Source organism: Lates calcarifer, linkage group LG9, assembly GCF_001640805.2.
Source record: "Lates calcarifer isolate ASB-BC8 linkage group LG9, TLL_Latcal_v3, whole genome shotgun sequence".
NCBI lineage: Eukaryota > Metazoa > Chordata > Actinopteri > Centropomidae > Lates > Lates calcarifer.
Window position 1 is genome coordinate 963,018 of NC_066841.1, and position 25,569 is coordinate 988,586.

The window sequence follows — 25,569 nt, forward strand, 5'->3', positions numbered from 1 at the left end:
GGTTACGTGTGATGAGGTGTTGGTTGGTGGGAAGTTTCCAGGGCAACCTGCACGGGCGGAGCGGATCGGTTTCTGTACAGCACAGAGCAACAGAATTAAAGCACTCGGGTATTACGGTGTAAGAATTAAACTCACCCAAACCGAGGGGTGAGGCTCAACTGGATTCCAGTGGGAAAAAAGTGAGGTAGTTTATTTTAAATGGAAATATCAGATAAAATGCTCCACAGCAGTTAGAGGTTTGCTTTAAAGTTTATAGGACATTTACCAAATAAAATTCTAATACTTGACAGATGTGGTAACAATAAATAAGTATATTTACTTAGTGATGATGGAAGTACTTAGAAGTAAAAGTACTAACATTACAATATAAAAACACAAATGATCCCTGTGAGTGTTACATTATTAGAAAATAGATTATTATCATAATCATTAGTGCCAAAGTAGCATTTACTTTCACAGTTTTTCAGCTCATTTTAACTAGACTATAACATTTCAGGGGGGAAATACTGTAATCAAATGATTAGTTTGTGGTGGTGTTTGACTTTCAGTAGTGTAAGAAGTATTCAGATACTTTATATAAGTAAAGTACAGTACTAACAGATGGAGGCAGTGGTATTCCAGCAGCTCCTGTGTTCTGCTTGGTAAAATTCCTGTTTTTATCAATGGAGTCTGGTACTGATGTATAGTGAAGTTTCTGGTTAAACTAAAAGGATCTTACTCTTTAATAAAAAGGCTTAACTCTATAGGAATTCTATCAATAATGTTGTCAGACACTTACAGTAACAATTTGAGCCTGTCAGTGGCATAAACACTTTAGCAGATGTACTTTGACATGGACAACTGGCCACTGGATTAAATTAGAGCAGCTGTGGTTGGCTACATCGTTCTTGATCAATTCTGCACCGATTACAAAGTTTTTGTCTCTATCAATCATTTAAACCAAAAACATTGGAAAAGGGGTTAAAAAAAAAAAGCCAGAGTTATCTTTTAAAGCCACAATGACAGTAGCACTAAACTCAAAGTTTGTTGGTATTAGCCACCATTAGTATTAGCCACCATTAGCGGCTATAAGCTAATGGCGACACCAGACCAAGTAAGATTGAACTGAACTTAATAATTTCAATTTTTAATTTGTAAGTGGAAGATTCTTATTTCTTTTTCCACAAGCATACAGTCTCAATTTAATATCTCTTCGTCTCAGGAGCAAATAACATTAATTACAAATTGCTGGATCTGTGTTAACACTACAAATAATGTGCCATCTATAGCGGATATTTTTTAATCAGCCAGTTTCTGTTCATTAAATGTCACAGTTTCTATAAATATCTAAAGCTGGGTGAACAATCTGATGTCGTATCATGGTGTACAACATCTGCAGAGTCTTCCAAACAAACTCTTTTTGTCAAATAAAGTGATTTTTAATTCTGATTTTAACTTCCAGGAAAGGGACAACTTAACTGTCGGTACAATGATGATTATGATTAAAAAATAAATAGAAAATAATGGCAATTACAATGTGTTACAAAATATGTGGAATAGTTTACATATTAAAAAAACTTTTTTTCTAGAAATTTGCAGTTAAATAGTCTATAATTTCCAAATATAACATTATTGTGTTGCTCAAATTGGCAAATAACATTATTTGTCGTTGCCTTGTCGAGGCAATGTCGGACCGCGAAGAGTTCAGTCGGAAAATCATCCATAGAAAAAAACGTCAGCTTTTAAAAAGTGGTAGTAAGAATAATTTCAAACTTTAACTGCATTACTCAGCTGACTGTCTGATTTCTCTCATACATGCGTCATGTATGTATGTATGACCTCAAATTTTTACAATTGGTTTATAATTTTCTAACATACAGTATGTATACAGTGCCAACAATGATCCATTATCCAACTAATAACATTAAAATTACCATGATTAACAGTTCATTTGGTACACACACGTTCTCTAATGAAAACAGCTGATTATACAGTACATAAACCCGCGTGGTGATGGGTTATACATGTCAAACGATTTAAAAACATACAAATATCTTCCGAATGGCAGAAAATGCCACGACAACACAGCATTTACAGTATGCTTGAAACCCACAACCCCCTCCCAAAAGAGGCTAAAATCAACGGAGGAGAACGTGGGAGTTTGTATATATTTCACAGTGCTGAAGGATGTCGGAGACACAATGAACCTCAGCGTTCTCCCAACTTCATGTTTTAAAAATGTCTATTATACATCTAGGCCTGGCCTTTAAAGGCTGGGCTTGCTTTTTGTTTCCTGTGTGAGGCAGAGGACTCACTTGGATCTTTTTTTAAATTCCTTCATCTGTCTTTTTACTGCCCTTATCCTACATCAGTATTACATATTAAAGGATAAATCTGGTGATATTCTAGATTTGTCTTATCGAACAATAAATGGAGGAATCTCTGTCTGTCTTTCAATTTTCTCGACAACTATTCATCCAATCAAAGTGAAATTTAGCGGGTGTGTTGCTCAGGTCCCGAGTAAGTGCTGTGCTGACTGTGAAGTTTTGTGGAGGAGCGGTTCTCGAGAAATCCTCCAACATCACTTTTCTACGTTACTTGACGTAAACAGCGGAATTTCCTTCAAGGCTTTATCGTGTCTGTTTACTATGTGAGGAGCAGATCTCACTTAAATCTTTTGTATTCCTTCATCAGTCTTTTACTGCCCTTATCCTACATCATTATTATGTATTAGAGGATAAACCTGGTGACATTCTAGATATGTCTTACCAAGCTATAAATGGAGGAGTCTCTGTCTGTCTGTCTTTCGATTTTCTCGACAACCGCTCATCTGATTGCAGTCAAACTTGGTGGGTGTATTACTCAGGACCCGAGTAAGTGCTGTGTCAACTGTGAAGTTTTGTGGAGGAGCGGTTCTCGAGAAATCTTCAAACATTGTATTTCTACGTGTTTCTTGACATGAGCAAAAAGTTGGAACTACACTATTAGGGCAGTGTAGCACCTGGAGAATTTACAGCATCAACCCGCCGTCATTCAGACACTATTGGAGCAGAGCAGCCAACTCCAGCAGTAACAACTGAATGAGGACTACACTAGTTTTGCCCCAAATACTCATTGGAGCACCAAATGTGGATTAATCCACTGCTGAAAATAGTCCTCAACCAATGCACTATTTCCACCTCTTTGATAAAAATTACAGTTACTAGTTGTTTACTGAGCCTTTAAAAGAAACTAAATATTTGTGAGTTGTTTTTGAAGATTTACATCTTCAGAAGGAACCAACAGGCTTGCAGAGTCAGGAAGTGTTGTTGTTGTTGATTTTAGTCTTGTCATGCAATTTGTTGACAATAATAAAAACACAGAATATCATAAGCCTCATCCTTTAGTGCAGTGGTTCCCAAACTGGGGATTTTTATCAGGTAGGTGAGAGTACAGCACAGAAAGAAGGGCTGTTGAGTAATGAACCTAAAGAACTTAAAGAAGATCTCTAATGTGAATTACTATTTAAAAGAAACGAGAGAACCTGGCTAGCTGTTTCCCAGTTTATCTGCTAAGCTAAGCTAACTAGTGACTGGCTGTAGAGGACAGATAGAACTCTTGGCAGGAAATACCAAACAGCAGTTGTCACAGAGAAAGAGCCTGTAGTCTCCAAGGTCAAAGAGGGAGCGTCATGCTTGTCGTTTTCTTCAATATTCGCTGGGTTGTGCAACGTGAATTTGTCCCCGGGGTCAGACTGTCAACACTGAGTTCTACTGCATCGTTCGGAGGACATCCAGAGCAAACAACCTGAATTGTGGACCAGAGGGTGCACCATTAAGTTTCGTCGCTCCCCACCCGCCCTACTCCCGCGATTCGGCTCCTTGTGACTTCTTCCTCTTCTCCAAAATTAAATTCAAGCTGAAAGGTTGCTGTTTTGACAAAGTGATTAAGATGAATCACAAGTTGCAGATGTCGCTTGACGCACTGGGAGCTGTGTATCGCTGCGTTTCAAAGGCGATTGCTGCCAAATTTAAATCAGATCCAGTTTTTACTTATGGACGTAGTCTCTCGTATGTTTGGGTGTTTGAAACAGTAAAAGTTTGGGAACCACTGTATTAATGCGTCCACTAACTCCTCATAAACACATGCCAGGTTCCATCATCCTCCACTTCAATTATTATAATCTATAGATACAGATCCTTCAGCCTGTGATTTGTGCTATAGTTAAAATGCTGGTCTGCAGTCAGTGCCTACTGTTATAGTCTTCACATGTGGAGTGTTTTCCTCCTGTTTCCTCTGTGTTGAAAGAATCTCAAAGTAGAGCAGGACACTTCAAAATGACAAAGACACACAAAAACACAATCATACACACTCTCACACCTTAATACACACACACACACACACACAAATACGAGTAGTGGGTGCCAACGGAGACGGTGCAGTCTTCAACCGATGTGGGCCGGGCTACAGCAAACAGAGAAGCAGACGCTGGACTGGAAGATGATCCCAGAGGGTCATCAGTTGTTCTCAAACAGAGACAGCAGGTCATCACTGCTGTTGCTGGGAAGGTCGGGGGGGCCCAGGTAGGACAGCAGCTCGTCCGGGTTGGTCAGTTCGGGAAGAAGCTTGAGAACAGGCACAGACGGAAAAAAAGGAATGAATTTAACCAAACATTTTGAGTTGTAAAATTCTTGTTTTTCTTTGCTGTAATCTGAAGGTCAGAGCCTCTCATTACTGTAAAGAGACATAACTAACATATATAACGTATAAACAAATGAGAGGGCAGATATTTAAAGTTTTATCAGCAGATATTTCACCTCACTGGCTCAACGTATACGAACAAAATGAAACCAGGAACATTTAAAGGAGCATTCACAGGGTACGAGTTATGGGTATGTTCAGAGGAGGAACAGCCAATCAGAGATGAGGATTTCCCCGACATCTGCCAAATAGAGCTGTGAATTCTCTATTATTTCACATTTTTACCAACCCTGTAGGTTCATATTATGACACACACTTCGTAATTATTTTTATTTTGTGAGAAATAAGTCAGTTTGGTGGATGGCTTCTAAATACTACAATACCCATGAGCCTCTGCAGCCATTGCGATGGAGAGGACGTCAGTCAGATGACAAACGCAGCACCATAGTTGCTGAATTCATCCAAAATTGACCCAGTTTTCTCAACACTCGAAGTTAGCAGTAAATAAAACTGATTATTAAGCTCAGTGATTGGATGTTTCTTGTTGAAATGCACCATGGGAGTCATAGTAACTTTAAACACACAGGCTTTGACTTTTTATCAACAAACAAAATATTTTCTAACACAGCTGCTCTTTATACTGATGATTAAAACCAGGAGCTTTTTCATGCTGATGCAAAACATCCTGTCAGTCACACAGTAACTCTGCCTGTGGAAAAAAAATATGGAAATTTTACTCCTGGAACCAGCGGAGCCTGAAATAGCTCCTTCCACTTCACAACTCTATTGCTCATCCTTTAAAAATACTCAGTGTGTTATTTTGCAAAAAGCATGTGATTAAATCTGAGATATATTCAGTAGCAATTAATTAAGGAGACTGACTGAATTAGAAACAAAAAGACAAAGTGGGTAAAAAATCTGCAGCAGGAAGACGAGGAACATCAGAGAAGACATGAGCCTCAACATGAGAGAGGCTTCAGCAGAGAGAGGCCGTTTTTACGGTGTAACACGTTTGATAATTTGCTTTTATTCCTGAGTTTGTGAGGAGGAGTTTGGTCGTGATTCCTGAAGTCCTGTGTTCTCTCATCTAACCGAACACATGATCAACAGGTTTGCACTCACATCTAGTGCGTGATCGGCTCCCTCTCCTCCGGGTGCTCCCGGGCCTCCCAGACCGAAGGAGCCGTCGCTCTGCAGCCGGGAGTTCTGGGTATTGGAGTTCCGCTGCGGCAGCGGACTGCCGGCGTCACCAAGACTCTGGTTACCATGAACGCCTGAACCGTGCTGGTGCTGCTGCTGCAGGATGTTCTGGGAGTGTTCGATCCGTCCAGAGTGAGGCGGCTGACGGTGACGGAGCAGAGAAAGACACAGAGAAGAAGAAACACACAAAAACAACAGAGGAATCTTTATTTTAAGGCAACACTGGCTGCATTTCCACACTGTTTCACACCACATTCACCACAAGTAACACTGTGTGAATCCTCTTGGCTTTCTCTGAAGAGGCCGAGCACCAGAAGTGTGTGACATTAGAGGACGGGCACTTTGTTCCTTCTCTACAAACAGCTGTGTGCGACAGGTGGTATGTGGTTTAGTGGCTCGGTGCTGTTTGTGTGTGAGAGAATATCTTCTCCGTCAGTGCTGTCTACTTCAGGTTCAGATAAAGGCTCTCAACTTGAACTCACAAACCAGAAGGAAGAGACAGTCAGTGTTGCTTCACGCTGACACAGCAGGAGGCGTTTGGTGCATTTACAGGTTTTCTGCAGGCGTCGTATTTACCAGTTTTCACTTCAGAAATCATCGGTGGTGATTTTACCGACATGTGAAAGACATCATGTGCAGGACAACAGATTCAACAAAAATCTGTAATGATAAAAATGTTTTTATAGACTAAAGAAAGGCAGCGTTACTTCATGCTGACGTCACCTCACAGACGTATATTTTCATTTATTAAAAAGTAATTTTGTAAAACAGCTGCTCGCTGCAGTTGTAGAGGAAACAGTGTGTTTGCTGGGGACTATCTTCAGCGGCGGATTGATTGTGGCACAGGAAGCATGTCAGCCAGTGCAACAGTGTGTGTGTTTTTAATAGTTTTGGGACCTGACGGAGCTGTATGGCTCAGAGGAATCAGATAAATCAGGTGTTGGATACCTGCTGGGACACTCTGTCTGTTGTCGGTTTTCATGGGATTTGTTGACAATAAGAAAAATCCTTCAGTATTACCTTGTCTTTCCATCTCATTCAGGAAAATATGTGCCTCACTTTCAGTTACATAACAGACATTTTTAACGCTGGGGTTTGTATGTGAAGCGAGCTCACAGTGCCGAGCCCTCTGGCTGCGGTCTGTTCATACTCTACATGTCATTGATGCCTACTCAACCATTAAGGAAAACGTCCTGAGTGAAGAGAAGAGAAAAGACACCGAGGCCAGAGACTGCGTCAAGAAAAGAACAGGGATACGTCGCTGTGTGTTTGTTATGTAACATAAGGGAGGAGGGAGTGTGGTCTAATGTGTCCGACCTGGTCAGGCTGATAGGGGAGCGGAGGTGGAGGTCCAGGGGCGTACTCTCCTAGTGTCGGGGTGCCGGGGGTGTTGGGGAAGTCTGTGAATCCCGTTTGGCTGGAGAATCCCTGACTCCCTGCAGGAACACAACAACACACACATCACCTCCGGTCAGAGAATCAAACGGGTCAGTCAGTGTATACTGTTGTTTTTCCTCTTGTGTAACAGTGACCAGTGCATCCTGGGAGAGAGAGAGAGAGAGAGAGAGAGAGCGCCTCCAGCTGTGGAGTATCAGAGGACAAACAGTGGGGGAAGTGCTGGTTGACATATTATTCTGGGTCACCTCACGTCTAAGAGCAGGAGTGACTGTGTACAGAGGACAGATTATAGATGTTCAGTCAGTGCACAAGCTTTAGAAACATCTTCTATCATTAAAGCTCCTGCAAATCAAACATTTTCCTCTCTTACGTTAAATATTCATTACATAATAAATAATAATCTGAAGCACTTTAACTTCAGCGTTTGTGTGAACAAATCTCTTTTTTACAACTTGAACTTGAACCTAACACAAACTGAATGTCTGCACATTGTGACCTGAGGAGAAAATACAATCTAAAGTGGCACCTGGCTTCCTGCTCAGGTGTTTGAAATAAATCCTGTTTTATAAAAGGGAAGGTACTCAGCTTTTTAAACACGTGTCCACGATTTTATGAATTTCATCATGAAACAGACGTCTGAGCACTCCAGGCCTGAACAATTTAAAGCAAATATTTCTGACAATCGTTCAGAAGAGTTTAGACTGTTAATATTTAGGTGATGCTTTTTGTGTAAGTCACAGTGTGCACTTTTCTATGACGGTGTATCGAACAGAATTTACAAGAATAAAGAATAAAAACACCTGAACATTCTCTGAGGTTATAAAGTCAGAAATATTCTGAGGTTAAAGTTTACTTTAATAGTTTTTTCTTGGAATGTTTGGAAGAGAGTCAAGTGTCCATTCCTAAAAACTAAAGACCTCTGACCTCCTCAGTCCTGAATCTACCTGGTCTGTTGTAGTCGGGGGTGTTCCTGCCTCCTGCCGTCAGACTCTGGTAGGGCGAGGACGCCGGGCCCAGGGCAGCGATCATCTCCATGACGTTGGGCAGGACCATGTGACTCGGGCTGACGGTGCGGCAGCGTTTCAGGACCGGACCGTCGGGCTCCTCCTTTATGTGCAGGTCCGGTTTGACGGGCACCGGCCTCCACCCACACACCGGGTCTATGGTGATCTCCTCGTAGTCAGAACTGAGGACGGAGGAGACAGATGGGTTCTCCAATCAGATCAAGAAGTTACTGAGTGCTTCACTGGCATCAAAACTCCAACATGAACACTTACTTCTGGATGTAGACGAGAATACCGAGCATGTACTGATCGACCTCCAGCCCCTCCAGCAAAGCTGTTTTACTGCGAACAAGAAGAACAAGCTGCAGGTTAAACTTATTCTGAGACGAGAGGATCTGACTCTGAGAGGTGAATTCAGTCCTTGTTGAAGCACCTACTTGCACACAGGACATCTCCACGTCCCTCTTTCACAATTAAGTTGCAGATAGGACTCCAGGTCAAAACACTGCAGAGTAAAGACACAGGAGACGTTTGATTTTTTTAGGTGAGTGCAGGTGCAGGTGTTTGTGTTTGTGTGTGAGAGGCCTCACCTGTATGTGCCTGCAGTCGTGACCTCTGGCTGGCAGCTGGATTCGTCTGAACGTGATCGGGCATTTGAGAGAGACTTTGATCGCCGTCTGCTCCACGCCGTCCTCGCCGTTCAGGCCGGGAGTCCCGGGGATGGTGCCACTGCTGAAATTTCTCTTGACTGAAACAAAGAGACGATGAGAAGGAGAAACAGTTAGAGAGGTTTGAGTCGATACCTCGTTACCTTGTTAACAGCTCTTTCTGTTTGAGGTGGTTGTTGAGCTTTCTCTGCTAATTCATGACGTCCTCCTCTAACTGCAGTTTGACTGAGCAGCAGCGCCCTCTGCAGGCAGGAGCAGTAATTCATTCTGTTTGGCTCTGAGTCTGAGCAGTTCAGTGGTTTTCATGTGCAGAAAACAAAACCAAACAAGTGTGTATTACCCATAATCCCCTTCTGTTTCTGGAGCAGGAAGTAACAAACACACCAAACTCTATAATTCTAAATATTTAGATGACTCCAGCAGTTTAAGCTGCTGACTCTCACTCAGTTAGAAGGAGATTGTACCTGAGAAACCAGAGTTACACAGAGACACAACAGGTGTTCAGAGGAGCAGAGAGGGAATGAAGCTGAGATTTTAAGGTTAAATTATATTTACATAATGCTGCTTTAAGTCTCAGTTTAACACTGGGATGTATGAGTTTGGAGCCAGTCGTGGTCTGATGATAAATATTTACATGTTATTATATTTTTTCGTGGAAAAACACACAAATTATTTCTCAAAGCAGATCATTTCTTTATGTCTTCAAACATGATCATGAGACATCTTTAAGAGACGCCTCTGGTTTATTAGAGCACGTAGAGTTTTGAGAGAAACAGCAGAGGCTCCGTTCTCCCTGTTCAGTGGATGTAAACTAAGAAATGTGCTGGTATTTTAACTCACTCTTGGTGATGCAGTGCTCGGCCGGCAGCAGCCTCTTCTTCATCAAGCCCTGCAGGACGGACCTGACAGACGGCCGGTGGACCAGCTGCAACACGAACAGGTGGGACTGGGAGAAGGAGAAAAGAGGAGGAGGGGAAAATGTGTTTAACACGGCATTCGTTCAGTTTAATGGATCGTAGCGAAACCCGGAGATTCCAGGCTACTTACGCAACAGCAGGCTGTGACGGTGATCTGTACAGTGTTGCGTCCCGGCTGACACACCTGCTTCAGGTACAGGGGCTTGTGGGAGGTTTTATTGTCCCCTCTTTCAATGCACAGAGGAGTCGCATTGACACTCACCTGATACAGAGGAAAAAAGGGACGGCGTTAATTAACCAGCTGGAAAAGACCAAAGAAAACCACAGACAAGCTGGTGATGCTCACTTGTACAGACGCAGGCCAGTTAGTGTTCATCTGTCTGTCCTCATGGTGGTAACACTTAAACTGCAGCTCCAGGTCCGGCCTGCAGGGGGAGACGCAACACAACCATCAGGGAGAGACTGGGTGGGGTTATCAAACATTCCTCATTTGTTTTTCCTCATCTGGTGGTTTAAATGACTCAGGAAGAGAAACAGAGAGAGAGGTCCACACTGTTACAGAGAGGTGACGGCTGAAGTCTGGACTCTGGACTGAGGAAAATCCTGTTATTAAAGATCTTTTCTGAAGAACTGCTGTACTGTTGACTCCTTTGTGTCTCCCATCTAACTTAAAATGTGAGAGTATCCAGTTGTTGTGTTTAGGAAAAATCTGCCAAAACTGTGCTTCTGTTGGTGGATAAAAACTTTAAACTGGAAAAATGAACATCTGTGATAAAAGGAAAACACAAAGCTTTAGGTGTGAGGTTAATTTATGTTCAAAGTAACGACTTAAAGACGAACTAATGTGACGGGGCATCAGGGCCATTGTAGGTATAGAAAAGGGAGAATTTCTGAGATTGAAGTGGTAAATTTAGAAGAAAAACTTGAATATTCTCTGAGATTATAACGTTATAAATGTGTGAGAGGTAACTTAGAAATTCTCTGAGATGAAAGTCACAACTTTATGTGAAAGAAACTTAGAAAACTAGTGTTGAAGAAGAAAGAAGAGGAAAGCTTTTATTGTGTGCTACTCCCACACAGTGCCACAAAGACTTATAAAGTAAAATTTAAAAAATAATCTCACATTTAAATAATCAAAATAAACAGATAAATATGAAGGTGGACAAAAATCATTATTTTTAAAATCGATATTTTATTTTTTTGTCCATGTTTTGAATCTCTGACGTCGGCCTTGTCCACACAGGTATTTTTTAAGCTGGGGAAAATTCAGTATTTGTCTTCAATGCACTGCTGTTGTTGGTGTATGGGAACTGGTAATAACTTTGTTCAGGCTTCTAATTGACCAACGTGGCTTTACAGTTCGGGTTATAGCACCACCTTGGTCGTGCACCTGACAGAGCCTGACGTCGTGTTTTTGCAGTTTCATGTAGAAAGTTTTAATAAAAACACGTGCAGACGAGGCCATAGAAACAAAACAATCTAAATATAATGGCTGAACAAAGTGCTCCTACCTCATCATGAGTGTTTTATAGACGGAGTCTCGGAGCTGGAAGGCGTGGTTACTGACGGCCAGGTTGTGCTCCAGTCTGAACGGCTCTAACACGACGCCGTCTCGTACAGGGAACGTCAGGCGCAGGTCGTCACTGGGGTTTCCTTTAACAGCAAACACAGGTGTTATCTTCTTTACCCTCCTCTGCAGTTTAGAGGGTGCTCCCTGCAGGGCTGGGTCTCACCTGTGGAGGCCTGCTGGGCGTTGATGTTGGGCTTGGTGTCTGGTGGAAGGTAGGGGGGTTTTGTGTCCTGGCCTGGGGACAGGTAGGGAGGCATGGAGGTGCCAGGTGTCATCGGAGGGGTGGGATTCCCTCCCATCGGCGAGGTGGGATACCCGGGCATCACTCCGCCCCGACCTGGCTGAGATACGAGGAAGAGGACGAGTGTTTCGAGCGTCAACGCTCATTAAATGTTTAAGAATTTCTGTGCGTTCGGGGGGAGTTCATACATGACTTACCCCGTTGACTGCCGCCTGTGTGAAGGCATTGTATCCTCCTGCTCCTCCTGATGGCAGGCTGCCCTGACTGTTGAAAGGCTCTGACTGGAGACAGGAAACATGACACTCAGTGAATGATCTGTTTACCTGGACCCAAAAGAGCTCGACGGTGCTGCAGAAACTAGATCTGTTCGACCACAAAACACTCAGATATTAATATTGGTTAATATTGGTTATTGGCTCTGATCTGTGAGGAACTCATTACTTTATAATACTGTGGAGGGTTGGGCTGGCCTGCTCCAGGAGGGAACTGCCCTGGGTTGTGTGATCCAGATGTGTACTGTCCCATGAGGGGCATCCGGCTGGAGGGGTAAGAGGGCGAGGGGGCACATCTCTGCTGTGGACCGGGGGGGTACTGCAGAGGCTGGTTCGGGTACCCCGACATCCCGCCAGAGCCGTACTGCTGCACCGGGAAACCCTGGGGGGAAAAAACACATCATGTCACCCCCTCTTACCCCGCCAAAAAACAGGAAGTGACATCACAGCTGATGCGGACTGAAGATTGGACAGTACTAAACAGAACGACTTCTTCATTCGCAGAAACAGGAAACGTGTGTTTGAATTCGTCCGTCACGTGGCCGTGAGCAGGAACTGACGGAGGAGATGTGTTTTAGGAGGAAGTGAGGAAGTGTGACCTATGACATCATCAGCGGCTGTGAGTTATTCCTTTATTTTATCAGGTCGAATCGCCGCCTCGTGGTCGTTCGCCTCCAACAACCAGGTCACAATCTCTCCTCCTTTTCCTGAGTTATGGCGCCGAAAAATGAATGTTATGATGTCACAGTGAAGCTGACCTTTGACCTTTTGGATATAAATTGTTCTCATCACGTTTATCCTGTTAGAACAGAACAGAATAGAATAGAATAGAACAGAATAGAATAGAATAGAATAGGCTTTGTTGTCATTGTATAGTAGAATACAACAACGTTTGTGTAATAATTAGTGAGTTATGACCTAAAAAGGAGTTTTAAGAGGTCACAGTGACCTTTGACCTTTGACCTACGACCACCACTTAATGTTGAGACATAAACGATGATCCATTTATTTTCTGTTGACTGACTAATCGATTCATTAACAAATGTTTTAGCTTAAATCCTAACTGCTTGAGTAGTTAAAGCTACAAACTGAACAGAAATGTATGTAAAATCAGGAAGAAACAGACAAAGACAGAATAAAATTAACACCTTTATTTTTGTATTTTAGAATTATAAATGATATATTTCCATCACTAACCTCTGAATGAAAAGGCCGTTTGAGCCCCTGCTGTCCTCCGGGGTAGCCCCCGTGCTGCCCCATCTTCTGCGTCTGTGCGGGGTGAGAGGGATACAGGCTCCCGGCGGAGGGTGGAGGTCCAGGTCTGGAAGGGACCATCCCACCAGGGTTCATCCCCGGAGGGCCACGGGGCCCCGAGTGAGACAGGAACTGGGTGCTGTAAGAGGATGCTCCACCCATCTGGGAGGGAAAGGGAAGTACGACAGCGAGAAAACAAAGTGAGTAAAGGAGGGAGGCAAAGAGCAAACGGCGACTGAGAGAAAATGAGTTTACATTTAGTTTTATGAAGGAGGAGGCTACAGGAGTAAATATAAACAAAAAACTGCAGAAAACAAACATGTACATTGAGAGGTTTGGTGCCGTGTTGTGCAGCCTGTTTTCATCGGAGCTCTTTAATAAGAACAAACAGAGACGATGACAGATTTAGTTCTCAGCTTCCACATCATGTAAATATGAAGTCTATAGAGTAAATAGTCTGGTGTGAGACAGCAGTGTCAAATTATGTGACATCTCTGCTGTTAATTAGAAACATGTGTCATGAGAAAACTGCACCTCCTCCCACCGCCCTGCGACCAAACATCACAGCTCTGAGAGCAGAGATGGCGTGGAGTAAACTTCAAACACAGGGTTTTAAAAATGGTCTTAAAGAATATTAGATGACTTAAAGAATGCTTTAATAACTATTATATGAAATGTTTGTATGTGATCAGATCACATTTAATTATTTCTGAAACCTCATCTCTCCTCAGCTAATATAATAAATGTGTTTGATGTGAACTTTAGGAAGAAGAACAACGTACTGAACCCATAAACTTTTCCATGTGGTGTGTAAGTGTTGGGCCAGACTGTTGATCTTTTAGTTTCCATTGTAGAATAAGACTTTGGAGGTCTCTTAAATAATTTAGGAGCTGAGAACAAGTCCTAATTCTTTGCAATTTGGACATTCAAGACTCAAGTTTAAAAACACGATGTTAAACAAACAAATAAAAATGTGTTTTTAAAAACTTAATCTGCTGGAAAACTGTTGGACAGACTGCATCTGGACTGGATCCATTTTTTAGCCAAAAATAAGTAAATAAAAAGACTCTGCTGATTCAAAGACCACTGCCCTGTTTATATTTAAGTTAAATAAAGGAATTCATTCTGAAGGCACGAACCTGTGGATCCATCACTGCTCTGATGTGAAACACCTGCTCTAGTTCATCAGTTTACTGAATCATCTTTATCAGATGAAATAAATGATTCCACTGGAAGCTTTCCCAGTGTGCATCTCCCTCCCTCCTGTTTCACCACGTTTACCTGCCCATAGCTCAGCTCCTGGTTCTGCTTCTCCTGTATTGCTGCAACAGTTGCCGTGGCAGTGGCAGTTGCTGTGGCAGCGGCGGCGGCAACAGCGGCAGCAGCGGCCTGAGTAAAGTCTGAGGGAGGACGAACGCCGAGACCGGCGCCTCCGCTGTTACCAGAGTAACTGCAGGGAGAGGGGAAGACGAAGGAGATGAGTGGGCAGCGAACTTGATGAACTGAGAGTACGAGTGTGTGTGTGTGTGTGTGTGTGTGTGTGTGTGAGGGCTGTGTTCGTCACGAGCGTGAGTCAGAGCGGTGGGTGAGAGCAGCCACGCTGACATACGATGATGCAAAGTCCCACAGCGGCATCACGCATGATACAGCGCGAACACAAGACTGATCGATTATTTCTCACACATCAGTGTTCATTATTTTAACTGTATCATCTTTAACCTGCTGAGACCTGAGCATGTTTAACTTCTCCTGCTGTTTGGGATCAGTAAGACCTGATTAGAGTAAAAACTAAACCACGTCCTGGAGCAGGAAGGAGTGAAAATGAAGATAATGGGTTTATTTTACTGCAAAACAAGATAAAGTCATGAGTTTAAAACTGTTTATTTCAAAGCCTAAACATGGCTGTGAACAACACAACACATCTCACACTGTTGTGACTGTGATTTTGTTAACTCTAGTGTCAGGCTAACGCAGAGTCTCAGGAGGTTAAGTCAGAGTTCAGACGCTGTTTAAACCGTTTCTCCTGGACTACTACACTGCAGGTTATACATGTGGCAGATTTTTCACAATAAAACTTCCACTGAACTTCTTCCAAGCGACTAAGAACAAAGATAACTGTGTGCAGAGTGAGCTTCAGCAGAACTGGACACACAAACAAAGTGTAAACGGTTCAGTTCTGGAGCAGTGTTGGCCAACATGTTATTTCTGTTTTCAGTGACCCAGTCTACAGGTGGACTGATCGTCGGAGCGTACCTTCCACCGTAGGCTGAGGGGGGGTTGTAGGCGGCGCTGGGACGTCCGTACATGACCGGATGTCCGTAGCCTTTAGACACGGCGTCTCCATACGACTGTTGGCCCATGAACTGGGAGCCCATGCCGGCGCCCATCCCGGGGCTGCCGCCGGGCATCATGTGACTGCCAGAGCTCTCACCTGGACCCATGGGTGCACCGAACACCTACATGTGTGGAAAACAAGAGAGGAGGTGTTATCACAGTCACATATTATAATATTTCAGACATTTAATAAATACAGAAACGTCACTGCTGCAGTCCTGTTTCCTTATCCATAACTTCCTCGAACTTCCTTGGCACAGTTCGACTCTAATCAATATCTTTGAAGAAGATCGACGAGTATCTCAAATCTAATGTTCGGGTTTTATATTTCCAAACATCTCCAGAGACTTGCATATGTTTGCCCTTCACCTGGAAAGCTCTGCAGCAGATATTTCCAGATAAAAAAACAAAAGGTCGATAGATTGCTTTTACTCCTACACTCGAGTGTATCTCACGCTTCACTCAAAGTTGTGAGAATTACACTTAAAAATAAAGAAAAATGTATCGAGCAGCTCACTCCTACAAACAGAGAAGTGTAGCAGCGACCTTTCAGAGCAGATCTCAAGAGTTTATTTACGACTGCGTAACATCAGTCACCTCAAAGCCCTGAGAGATCTAACCAACGTCTGCCCCATTCATGATTCTCTCTTTAAAATAAATTCCATCTCCTGTAGCATATAACACATGAGGAATGACGTGGCATTCAACAGTAAAACAGGGATTAAATAACTGGAATCTGGCCAGAGAGAAACAAAAAAAAGAGAAACTGGAGCTTGGAGGAAAGTCTCCTGCTGATAGATGGGGTGCATCAGAGAAAACAAATAATCAAAGGGTGATTTACTACGACACTGGCAAGCTCAGACATAAAAAAAAGAAAAGATGAACGGATTTAAAACATATTTAATGCCAGCTTTCCTCTTCTTCTTCTTGTTCTTTGACCAGAAACATCACGATATATCAGTACCAGACTCCATTGACAAAAACAGTGATTTTACCGAGCAGAACACAGGAGCTGCATGGAATACCACTGCCTCCATCTGTTAGAGTGTGTTGTGTTAACTGTGTGACTTTCAGTGGTGGAAGAAGTACTCAGATACTTTACACAAGTAGAAGTATCACACAGTAACACAGACACAGTAACAGATGGAGGCAGCGGTATTCCATGCAGCTCCTGTGTTCTGCTCAGTAAAATTCCTGTTTTTGTCAATGGAGTCTGGTACTGACGGCAGTGAGTGAAATGAAGGGCCTTGATTTCATCCTCTGAAATAAAAACAAGCTTTTTATCTGCTGGTTTTGTTTAGTTACAGCAGGGGGAGGAGGAAGGAGAAAAAACAAATGTCCCAGAGTACGGTGAGTCATGTGTTACCTGGCTGTGTGTGGGATTGGTCACGCCCCACACTGTGGTTACTACAGAGAGAGATCCTGGGTGCTGATTGGTGCCTGGTTGCCAGGAGACTGGGTCATTTAGGAAGGGGCTGTCGCTGCTGCAGGAGGATACGAAGCTGAGTTACTGGGATGGTTGTGGAGAGGTTTGGTTAGAGAGAGAGCATTCATTCACATATCAGCAGCAATGTGGAGACAGAGTCGAGCACAAGGCTGTCAATTCATCATTTACCTTGGCGAGCTAAAGATTAACCTGAGCGTGGTTTATTAATCTGACAGCCGAGGTTACCCTCTGCTTCCTCCTTCTAAACCATTTCCTCAACAGGAAACTACCACACCAGCTTTACTGTACCACATTATTCGCAGGGTTACTGAAGCTGAAACCTTCACCACCACTGCCCCTTCTTTTAAACTCTCTGTGTAAAAGACTCTCAAGCTTCTGCCGCTGATGCTGGCAACACGTCCTCCTGCTTTCATGGCTTTGTGGAGGGAAACCGATCAGTCAACAGGCTTTGTGGCTGCACTCAATTAAAGGCTGTTTTGGCTCGAGTGAACCTAATCAAGATGCTTCCAAAAAAGGAACACTCGACAGCCGATCGCCTTGACAGTTTGTAATTAAGGATCTGAAGCCGACTGATCCCGTCTGATGGAATTCAATCATTGATTTTCTTTCTTTATTTGTAGATCAGTGTGAAGGGTCACTCATTGAATTAACTGATGTATTTCTTTCTCTGTCGAGTCAATGTGCCAACAGATTAAAACCTTAAATAAAACTGAACTCACAGAAAAACCCTTCTTCACTGTAAATAAGTTAAACAGACTTTACTTCTTGTGCATTTAAGGGTCACACATTTTAATTAAATTCCATTGGTTCAGTTCAATTTGAACATATTTTCTTAGCATGTGTGTTTTTGACTTTTAAATCTTGATCATTTCTCAGCGTTGCTGTGTGATCATCAGGTTTTTTCAGAATAAATAAAGCATAAAGCCAACAGCTAGCAGAACACAGACGACTGTCAGAGCACGTAATCATTTTCTCATTTTCTTTTCAGACAAAAATCTATAAGATATTACCTTCATCTCTCTACAGGCTGTTTAGGCTGAAATTAACGACCAGTGTCTACAGATGACAGGAGGCAGAAATTAGGTTGGATCACCCTCCGAGTCGATCAATATATACACACCTGAACATCGAGTCACAGCAGCAGGTCGTCTCTAACTTTCTCTGTCGTCGTTCGTTATAAATGTTGATACCTCAGATCACACAGCTGCAGTTGTTAACCTGTATTTACACTGATTTTGTCACATGACAATGTCGCGACCGTAACATAATGATTTTGTCGACTGTAATCAGAGCTGTGTTGATGTTTCGCCTCCTGTAACAACCTGCATGAGTCTCATGTTTCACCTGTAAGACTCATGTTTTCTGTCTTTATTTGTCATCTCTCTTCCACAGAGAAATCAAATCGACCTGGTGCTAGTTTAGTTAGAAACTCCTGGAGCTGCTGGAGAAGTGACGGGTTAAACCAGCATCTGGATTTAAAGTAAGTTTAAAAAAACCACCTTAAAAAAGCTGCGTGAAACATTTTTACATTCGTTCAGGTTTCACTGTATAAAGACGTCAATGAAAACGACCCCACACGAAACAGGAAACACAAGTGCGCAAATAGCCGGACAAGAGGTCGTGTTACATGAACTGAGCTCAACGCCGTGTGACGTCGATGCTAGCCCGCATTCCTGACACGTTACCTCGCAATGCAAACACGGTGTTTCTGCTGTTTACTGTGAGATCGTCCTGACAAAAGATGAAATAGTTGCAGCAGCGTTTTGGTTTAAACACGTCATCTGTCGCTCACGCTGGACTTCCTGGATCGCGTTTCACCTCCCCTCTCCGCCGGGGGCGTCTACAAAACCGTGATAGATGCACTGCTGGGCAGGTGAGGTGTCACCTGAGGACACTGAGCTTAATGTCACCACCGGCGTGAGTGTGTACCTTTGTGGCGTGGGAGGCAGGGAGGGTTTCATGGAGTTGAGGGGGTTCATCGGATGAACGGGGGGATCATTAGAGAGCCCCCACTGTCCTCAAGTGGCAGCCCTGAGAGAGAGAGGGAGGGGGGGAGGGAGGGAGGAAGACGCACACATAAGACGACAGTTACTCAAAGCTCATTTGCTGCACAGCAACAATTTATCATCACTATAGCCCACACTGTGTGCACAAAGACACAGTGCCCTCCCACTCAGAGCCACTCACTTTAATCTGTGTCTGTGAGTGTGTGTGTGTGGACTGTGCACATCAAAATGTTAGCCTATCACTGACGGCTGTAGCTCTGATACCTCTCAGAGGAGGGTGGGGGGTGGGGGGGTGCTGGGAGCTAAATTTAGCTTGCTGATTTCAAAAGGAATTTAAGAGAACAGAGATGTGAAGAGGCAGCCTCTCCTCTCAGCACACCGACGTACAGTCGCTCGCAAACGCTCGTCTTGTTCTTCGATTTGATTCATTTAATAATAACCTCCCCCCTCCTCCTCCTCCCCCCCTCCCCTCCCTGCATGTTTATCTGCCACTTTCCCTCCTTTCGATATACCAGATGTTTTCTCTATTTGCTACACATTCCTCATCGCCACTCCACCGCTGACTCTCCTCCCGCCTCCCCTCTAATGATTTTTCTTTATCTGACTGTTACCAACTGACATGCTAATTTTCCAACATCAGAGCCGTGCTTCAACATCCCCCCCTCCCCCCTTCCTCCTTCCTCATTTCTTCTCTCTTGGTTTCCTTTTTGCACTTTGCAGATTTGGGTCAGACACCCCACATCTTGTATGAAAGGAGGAGGATGAGGAGGAGGAGGGGGTTTGCTCAGATCACATGACTGCAATACCTGTGTTCCCTCCTATCAAAAGGCATCGTCAGCCTCCATGTAACTTCCATCACAGCTGAGCAGCTAAACCACACAAAAGGGGGAGGTGGATGGTGCTGGTGTCTGTCTCTAGCACAGTTTGTACCTGCAGAGGAATGATTGAGACACACTGTTCTCTCTTTGACCCCACAACTCTTCCTCTCCTCTCGTCGCTCCTGTTCTTCTTCCTCGTACCTCTCAGCCACGCTGCCATCACACATCAACTGAAACACCGCGGGCGTTCAATCAACCCTCAAGCTGACCCTCAACCCACGACTCCTACAGATACTATGCTGATTCTTTTTTTCTTTTGGTTCAGACTGATTTCAGCTCCGTGTGCAAAAGCAGACGAAACAGAAACAGAGAGGACGCTGCTTAAAGATTAAACATCGCCCACATTTAACTCTAATCTTCACAGTTAATTGTTTGATCAGCTCTAAATAATATAATGAAACTGTGAAGTTTAATGTGAAGAGGATGCAGTCAGATCAATATCTGCAGTAAGGCTGCGACTGATAAATATTTTCAGTAATGATTAATCTGCAAAAGTTTTCTCCACTCATTGAAATGTGAAATAATATCTAAGTGTTGTTTTGTTTTGTTTGACTCCAATAATTTATTATAATATCACACAAAGAAAAGGAGCAAATTTCACATTTGAGAACAATGTGATTCCTAAAACAGAGCTGCAGAGCTAAATAACACCATTAAACGTTTGTTTGCACTTAATGTGTATCAACCATTTTAGACTCAATTTGAAGAGGCTGCATCCAGTACAGATGCAACTAACAATTATTTTCTTGATTCTATGAAATGTGAAAAAAACAATCTAATAACAAAAACCTAATCTAATCAATCAATATAATAATCAATTTAATGTAATATAAGAAAAGGAGAAAAGTCTCAATTCTCCTCAAATGTTCTGTCAGCTTTTTTTAGTGCTTTGTACTTCAAAGTATCTGATTACTTCTTCCACCACTGAAAGTCACACAGTAACAGATGGAGGCAGTGGTATTCCAGCAGCTCCCAGTAAAATCCCTGTTTTTGTCAGTGGAGTCTGGTAGAGATATATAGAGATGTTTCTGGATCTTCCTCTTTAATAAAAAGCTCTGTCTCTGTAGGAATCCTGTCATAATGTTGTCTGACACTGAGAACAACAATCTGACTTTAGTGGACATGAGTTCTCTATAGTTTAAAGCAGCTGAGCGACATGTGGAGCCAAAAAAGCACCAATCAAATTCAATTAAACTGCTCATCAATTCAGCTCAAGACTAACAAGCTATCAGTGTTCAAGTATGGATAAATTGCTTGATGGAAAGAGAGGCTGGCAGCAAAGATGATTGAACACTCCCTCTGCTACTTAATCAAATAAAAAAAAAAACACCCTTTACATAATTTATTAACAGCCAGTCAGTCGCTCTCTTTTCCAACTCGAGCCGTCACATAGATGAATCGAGGTCCCTACTTCAGTGCCTCTTTTGTTTTGACAGCCACTTATCAATACTCAAGATCTCGAGCTTTAATCTTTTGTGGCATAATTCATTAGTCAATTAATTGATTAAATGATCTGACAGAAAATTAATCTGCAATAACTTTGATAATTCATTAATCGTTTAGGTTTTTGTATGAAGGAAAAAACATGACAAACTGCCACCATCTGCAGCTTGTTCACTGTGAGGATTTGCTGTTGCAAAGCCTGACAGTGGCGGTGTGAACAGTAAATGTCCGATATCGCCACTGGACACAGGGAATTATCGCAGATTGCTCGAATAACAGCTTTTTGCCTGCACATGTAAACAGCTGTGTTATAAAATGCTGGATTTAGCTGCACAACAGCTGTTAGCAAAGACACCAAGGTCAACAACGTTTATAATTTGTTATCCATGATGCATTCACCATTCATGGTCGAGGTAGTCGATAGTTGAGGCCGTTTGTCACATGATGACTGATAAGAACCAATCAGAAAGCAAGCATCATCGTTTCTGTCCGTCCAGACTAAAACACAACCCTGAAGTTTTCAAACTAAAACGGGGAGCAGTGTTTCTAAAAGTCTCCGTTTTAGAAGCTTGAAAACTCAAGCTGGACCTGAACACAAAAACTCAAAGATGGCTTCAGGCGTTTCGATCTCAGGTTCTACATAAAGCTACAGCGCATCCATCCAAGACCAACGAGTACGTCAGGCAGCAAATCAACAAAGGTTCGGCCATCGACCATCATTCAGGAGAAGTCAAAGGCAAGAACCTAAGAGGCCAGAAACACAAAGCCTGGTTTGACAACATTATAGAGCGGACCGGCCAAACCCTTAACGCACTGCTGCGAACTTCAGAGGACAGTGAACGGAGGAGATCCCTGACTGCCCTGTCCAAAACCTCTTTGGGTTTTGGACTGTTGATCGGACAAAACTCAACACTGGAACCTCAGGTTCTGGGATCTCTGGTGTTTAGATACTTTGTGGACCAATGCTTAATGAGTTAATCAAGAAAACGACTGGCAAACAAACCAATACTGGCAATTAATTACCCTAATATTTACAGTGGATATTAATGATCAGTCAATTATTGGAAAATGTGAGATTTACTTCTTACTTCTTTAGATTTTTCAGCAGAAATTACTTTCAAAAAGCCCATATTGGATAGTTTTGGCCTGAAAAATGGCTGAAACCATCAGTCAATTATCAAAATAGTTGCCAATTAAATTTCTGTCAATCGATTAATTGACCAATCATTAGCTGCTGAGGATTAATACTAGTACAACTTCTGGTCACAGTCATTGACCCTGCTCACTCTAATCAGACACCTGTAGCACACAGCATCCTCCACGCTGTTATTTACCAGAGTTTCTAGACATCTTCTGTTACTATGAAACAATCTCTCATTCCTCAGAATAATCGTATCTTGTCCTCCATTGTTGTGAAACGACATTTGCCGCTCGTGGCGACAACAACCGCTGCTCCGCTGTATTCAAGAGGCTATTAACTGGTAATCTCTCAGATCCCACTGAGACTCTTAATTAGAGCTTTACTGAAGACAGGTGCACGGCAGGTCACCAGTCAAGCTTGTGTATTGTGAGTAGCAGTGGCCTTCTCTGCTCATTTACTTATTCACTTTTCCAGACAGAGTTATGAACAGATATTAGCAGTTAAGCACTTAACTAACAATTAGTAATGAATGTCAAGAGGCGTATTCTTTCTGCAGCAGGAGAAGTGTTTAGTTCTTTGTCAAACACAGGCCAAGCTCTTTTCACTGATCGATTCAAGTCTGACTTTGGACTAATTACAGACATCACAGTGAGATCTAATTAACCATTAATGACAGTTTTTCACATCTTTAAAAACTTTGAATAAAACAATCAACTAGGAAAAGAATAGATTGACTATTAGCTGCAGCCCAACCGAATAAATAACAAGGTGAAAACATCCTACAGCCAAAAAACACTAAAAACATCTGGAGGCTTCAAACAGCAGCAGCTTCAACACTTCATCCTGCAGGTTCCAGTCTTTTTTTCTTATTAAAACAGACTTCTCATGTAAACACTGACCCACACTGACTCAGCCTGGCTTCAAGCCAAGACAACATGTTATTGTACCCATGATATATTCAGGAAGTCATGGCCAAAAGGGAAAAACATGCACCTCAGAAACACATTGCAACACACCAACAGTAACAACAACAAGAGCCTGTGCATGGTTTAAAAAAATAAAATAAAAAAACAAAAAAACATGCAACCTGCTCCAATCTGCACGCTCTCCCTTCCTGACAGGATTTTCTGTCATGATGTGATTATTGATCTGCTAATAGATGATAATCAGAACATACAGGAGTCATCTCTACCTGCTCCTTCCTCCTCCTGCAAACAAAACATGCTGCTCACATTTTGCAGCAGATCAGAACAAAGCATTTCAGCAGTGTGCTTTCTTTCTCTACATGACTCCAGCCTTCCTTTCTTTATCTCCCTCTCACCCTGGCACCAAAAAAAAAAAGAAAAAAGAAAATGCGAATAGCAGATGTTTTGTTTCACCTACCTGCCTCAAGCTGCTTCACAAACGCAGATGATAATGCTGAAGGCTGCGGCTCAACGGTCAAAAGCGAGGAATAATTGAGGAAGTTGTAATAAAAAAATACTCCTGTTTGTGGTGTGTGACAGCGTTAAGTTTGTATAACGTGTCGCTGTCTTGTTAGAGGCTGGTTAGACTGGAGACTGAGCTGTGGAGGGTCTTTAACACGCTGCTGCTGCTGCTGCGCCGCTGGCACCGTTAGCCACCAACGGCTACTTAGCTCACGTTAACTTTGTGTAACGTTAGCTCGCTTCGCGTTACATTAACTGACTAGTTACTTATCTACGCTGTAACGAGGGTGCCTAAGTAGGGAGTCGACAGCTGTAGCTCGGCGATAGCGACGGTTGTCGAGCGGTAGCTTACCTTTTTCCCCGCTGCCAGACGATGGAGCCGCTTGATTGTAGACAGTTAAGTTAGCTTAGCGACATTAGCTCGCTAGTGTCGCAGTCGGGCTAACGAGAAGACGAGGCTGCTTGATGACCGTGTTATCGAGCGGAGTTTGACCATTAATAGGATCTTTTATCCCGTTTTCTCTCTTATTTTCACATCCCAGACACATGAGGAGCAAATGCAGCATTTAACACGTTAGATTTACAGGCTTATTTATTGCAAGCGTCGGCGTATAGAACACAATTTAACTTATTATGAGGGTTAACTAAGAAAACCAGGCGAGTTAATTAGATTTAAATGCGCTTGTTGCAGTCTGTGCTTGAGCAGGCCATAACCTGGCAGCTCTGTACACCTCCCTCATTGCACAATGACCCGCTATAATATATTCATGAGATCACAGGGCTGATGTCTCCCACTGAGAAAGGCATTTTCCTGTCCCTCCTCCTGCAAGTCAGGCGGCTGACTGACTGACTGACTGACTGCAGACCAGAGCAGCAGATCACTTCAGAGGAGGAGGAGGAAGGAGGGGTAATCGGGCAATGACATCACCTGTGAATGATCACATGCGTGTGATCCGTGCATCCTGCAACACTGGAGTCATGCACCTGCAGCCACAGACGGATTATCAGACCATGATGGGCCCCTGGGCACAAATATGTGAAGGGCCCCCCCTGCATCATAAGAGCAACACACCCAGACTGAGACACAGAGTGCATCTTACTGTTGTTGTTTTGTGTTCCTCTGTACGTGTTTTGCATCTCTTTGTAGTTGTTTGTGTGTTTTTGCAGAACCAGTAAAGTGTTGTTGTTGTTTTGTGGCTCTGTTTGTTTAACGTCTCTCTATAGTTGTTTTGCATCTATTTGTGCTCGTTTTGCATTTCAAATAATCAGTCAGGTCTTAATAAAACAGCCTTTGTCCTGTGGATTTTTCTTCTGCGATCTTTGTGTGTATTAAAATTAAAGATACTGTGCTTGTTATCATGATTTCATTAGATTTAAGGCTTCGGTTCCTCTCTCTCTCTCTCTTCAGGATGGTTTGAACAATCAGGATTTTACTCATTTCTCCAACTTCAACATTATATTGAGTGATTATATGATCATATAGGTCATGTGTTTAGAAATCACTGTACTCCAAACAAAAACAGGAAAATATACTAAAATATGGAGCTCCTCTTCACTGCTGTGGGTCGTGTTAAGTCCACTGGCAGGAAAGTTTTGTAAAAGTTTTTCCATTTAAATTTGAGACGGTCTGTTTGGGAGCTGGACTTCAGGAAATGTGACCTCTGAGGTCAGATCCTGATTCTCAGAGAAAACCTGGTTGGATTTCTCTCC

The 25,569-nt window shown here is 42.8% G+C and overlaps 1 protein-coding gene and 1 long non-coding RNA gene across 4 annotated transcripts; one reads left to right on the top strand and one right to left on the bottom strand.

Annotated features, from left to right (window-relative positions):
• Positions 1–4,320, top strand: LOC127142781 (uncharacterized). Its single transcript, XR_007813836.1, has 2 exons — positions 1–2,492; positions 2,846–4,320. It is a non-coding gene; the product is annotated as an uncharacterized LOC127142781 (long non-coding RNA).
• Positions 1,397–24,699, bottom strand: zmiz2 (zinc finger, MIZ-type containing 2). Of its 3 annotated transcripts, XR_007813835.1 has the most exons (21): positions 24,212–24,699; positions 18,894–18,995; positions 16,884–17,001; positions 15,437–15,639; positions 14,465–14,633; positions 13,127–13,345; positions 12,099–12,311; positions 11,855–11,938; positions 11,580–11,757; positions 11,358–11,499; positions 10,193–10,271; positions 9,977–10,108; positions 9,770–9,875; positions 8,852–9,009; positions 8,699–8,766; positions 8,535–8,603; positions 8,202–8,443; positions 7,177–7,295; positions 5,782–6,000; positions 3,159–4,583; positions 1,397–3,040 (listed from the first exon to the last, which is right to left on the bottom strand). XR_007813835.1 is itself a non-coding variant. In XM_018694240.2 (20 exons), the coding sequence occupies exons 2-20, from the start codon at positions 18,941–18,943 to the stop codon at positions 4,476–4,478; spliced, it is 2,676 nt and encodes an 891-aa protein (XP_018549756.1). In that variant the 5' UTR covers positions 18,944–18,995; positions 24,212–24,699; the 3' UTR covers positions 1,397–4,475. The 3 variants fall into 3 exon arrangements, 2 of the variants coding, with proteins under 2 accessions (XP_018549756.1, XP_018549765.1); XM_018694240.2 differs by having other exon boundaries at positions 1,397–4,583; XM_018694249.2 differs by lacking the exon at positions 24,212–24,699 and adding an exon at positions 23,816–24,010 and having other exon boundaries at positions 1,397–4,583.
• Positions 24,700–25,569: the final 870 nt, after the last annotated feature.

What these genes read in the sequence shown, in the direction of transcription:
- zmiz2 (XM_018694240.2), bottom strand. Translation starts at nt 18,943, where the DNA reads ATGAACCCCCTCAACTCCATGAAACCCTCCCTGCCTCCCACGCCACAA. An exon ending in TATAAAACACTCATGATGAG is followed by an intron (nt 10,272 to 11,357) that starts GTAGGAGCACTT and finishes CTCCCCCTGCAG; the next exon opens with GCCGGACCTGGAGCTGCAGT. An exon ending in CGAGCACTGCATCACCAAGA is followed by an intron (nt 9,010 to 9,769) that starts GTGAGTTAAAAT and finishes TCTTTGTTTCAG; the next exon opens with TCAAGAGAAATTTCAGCAGT.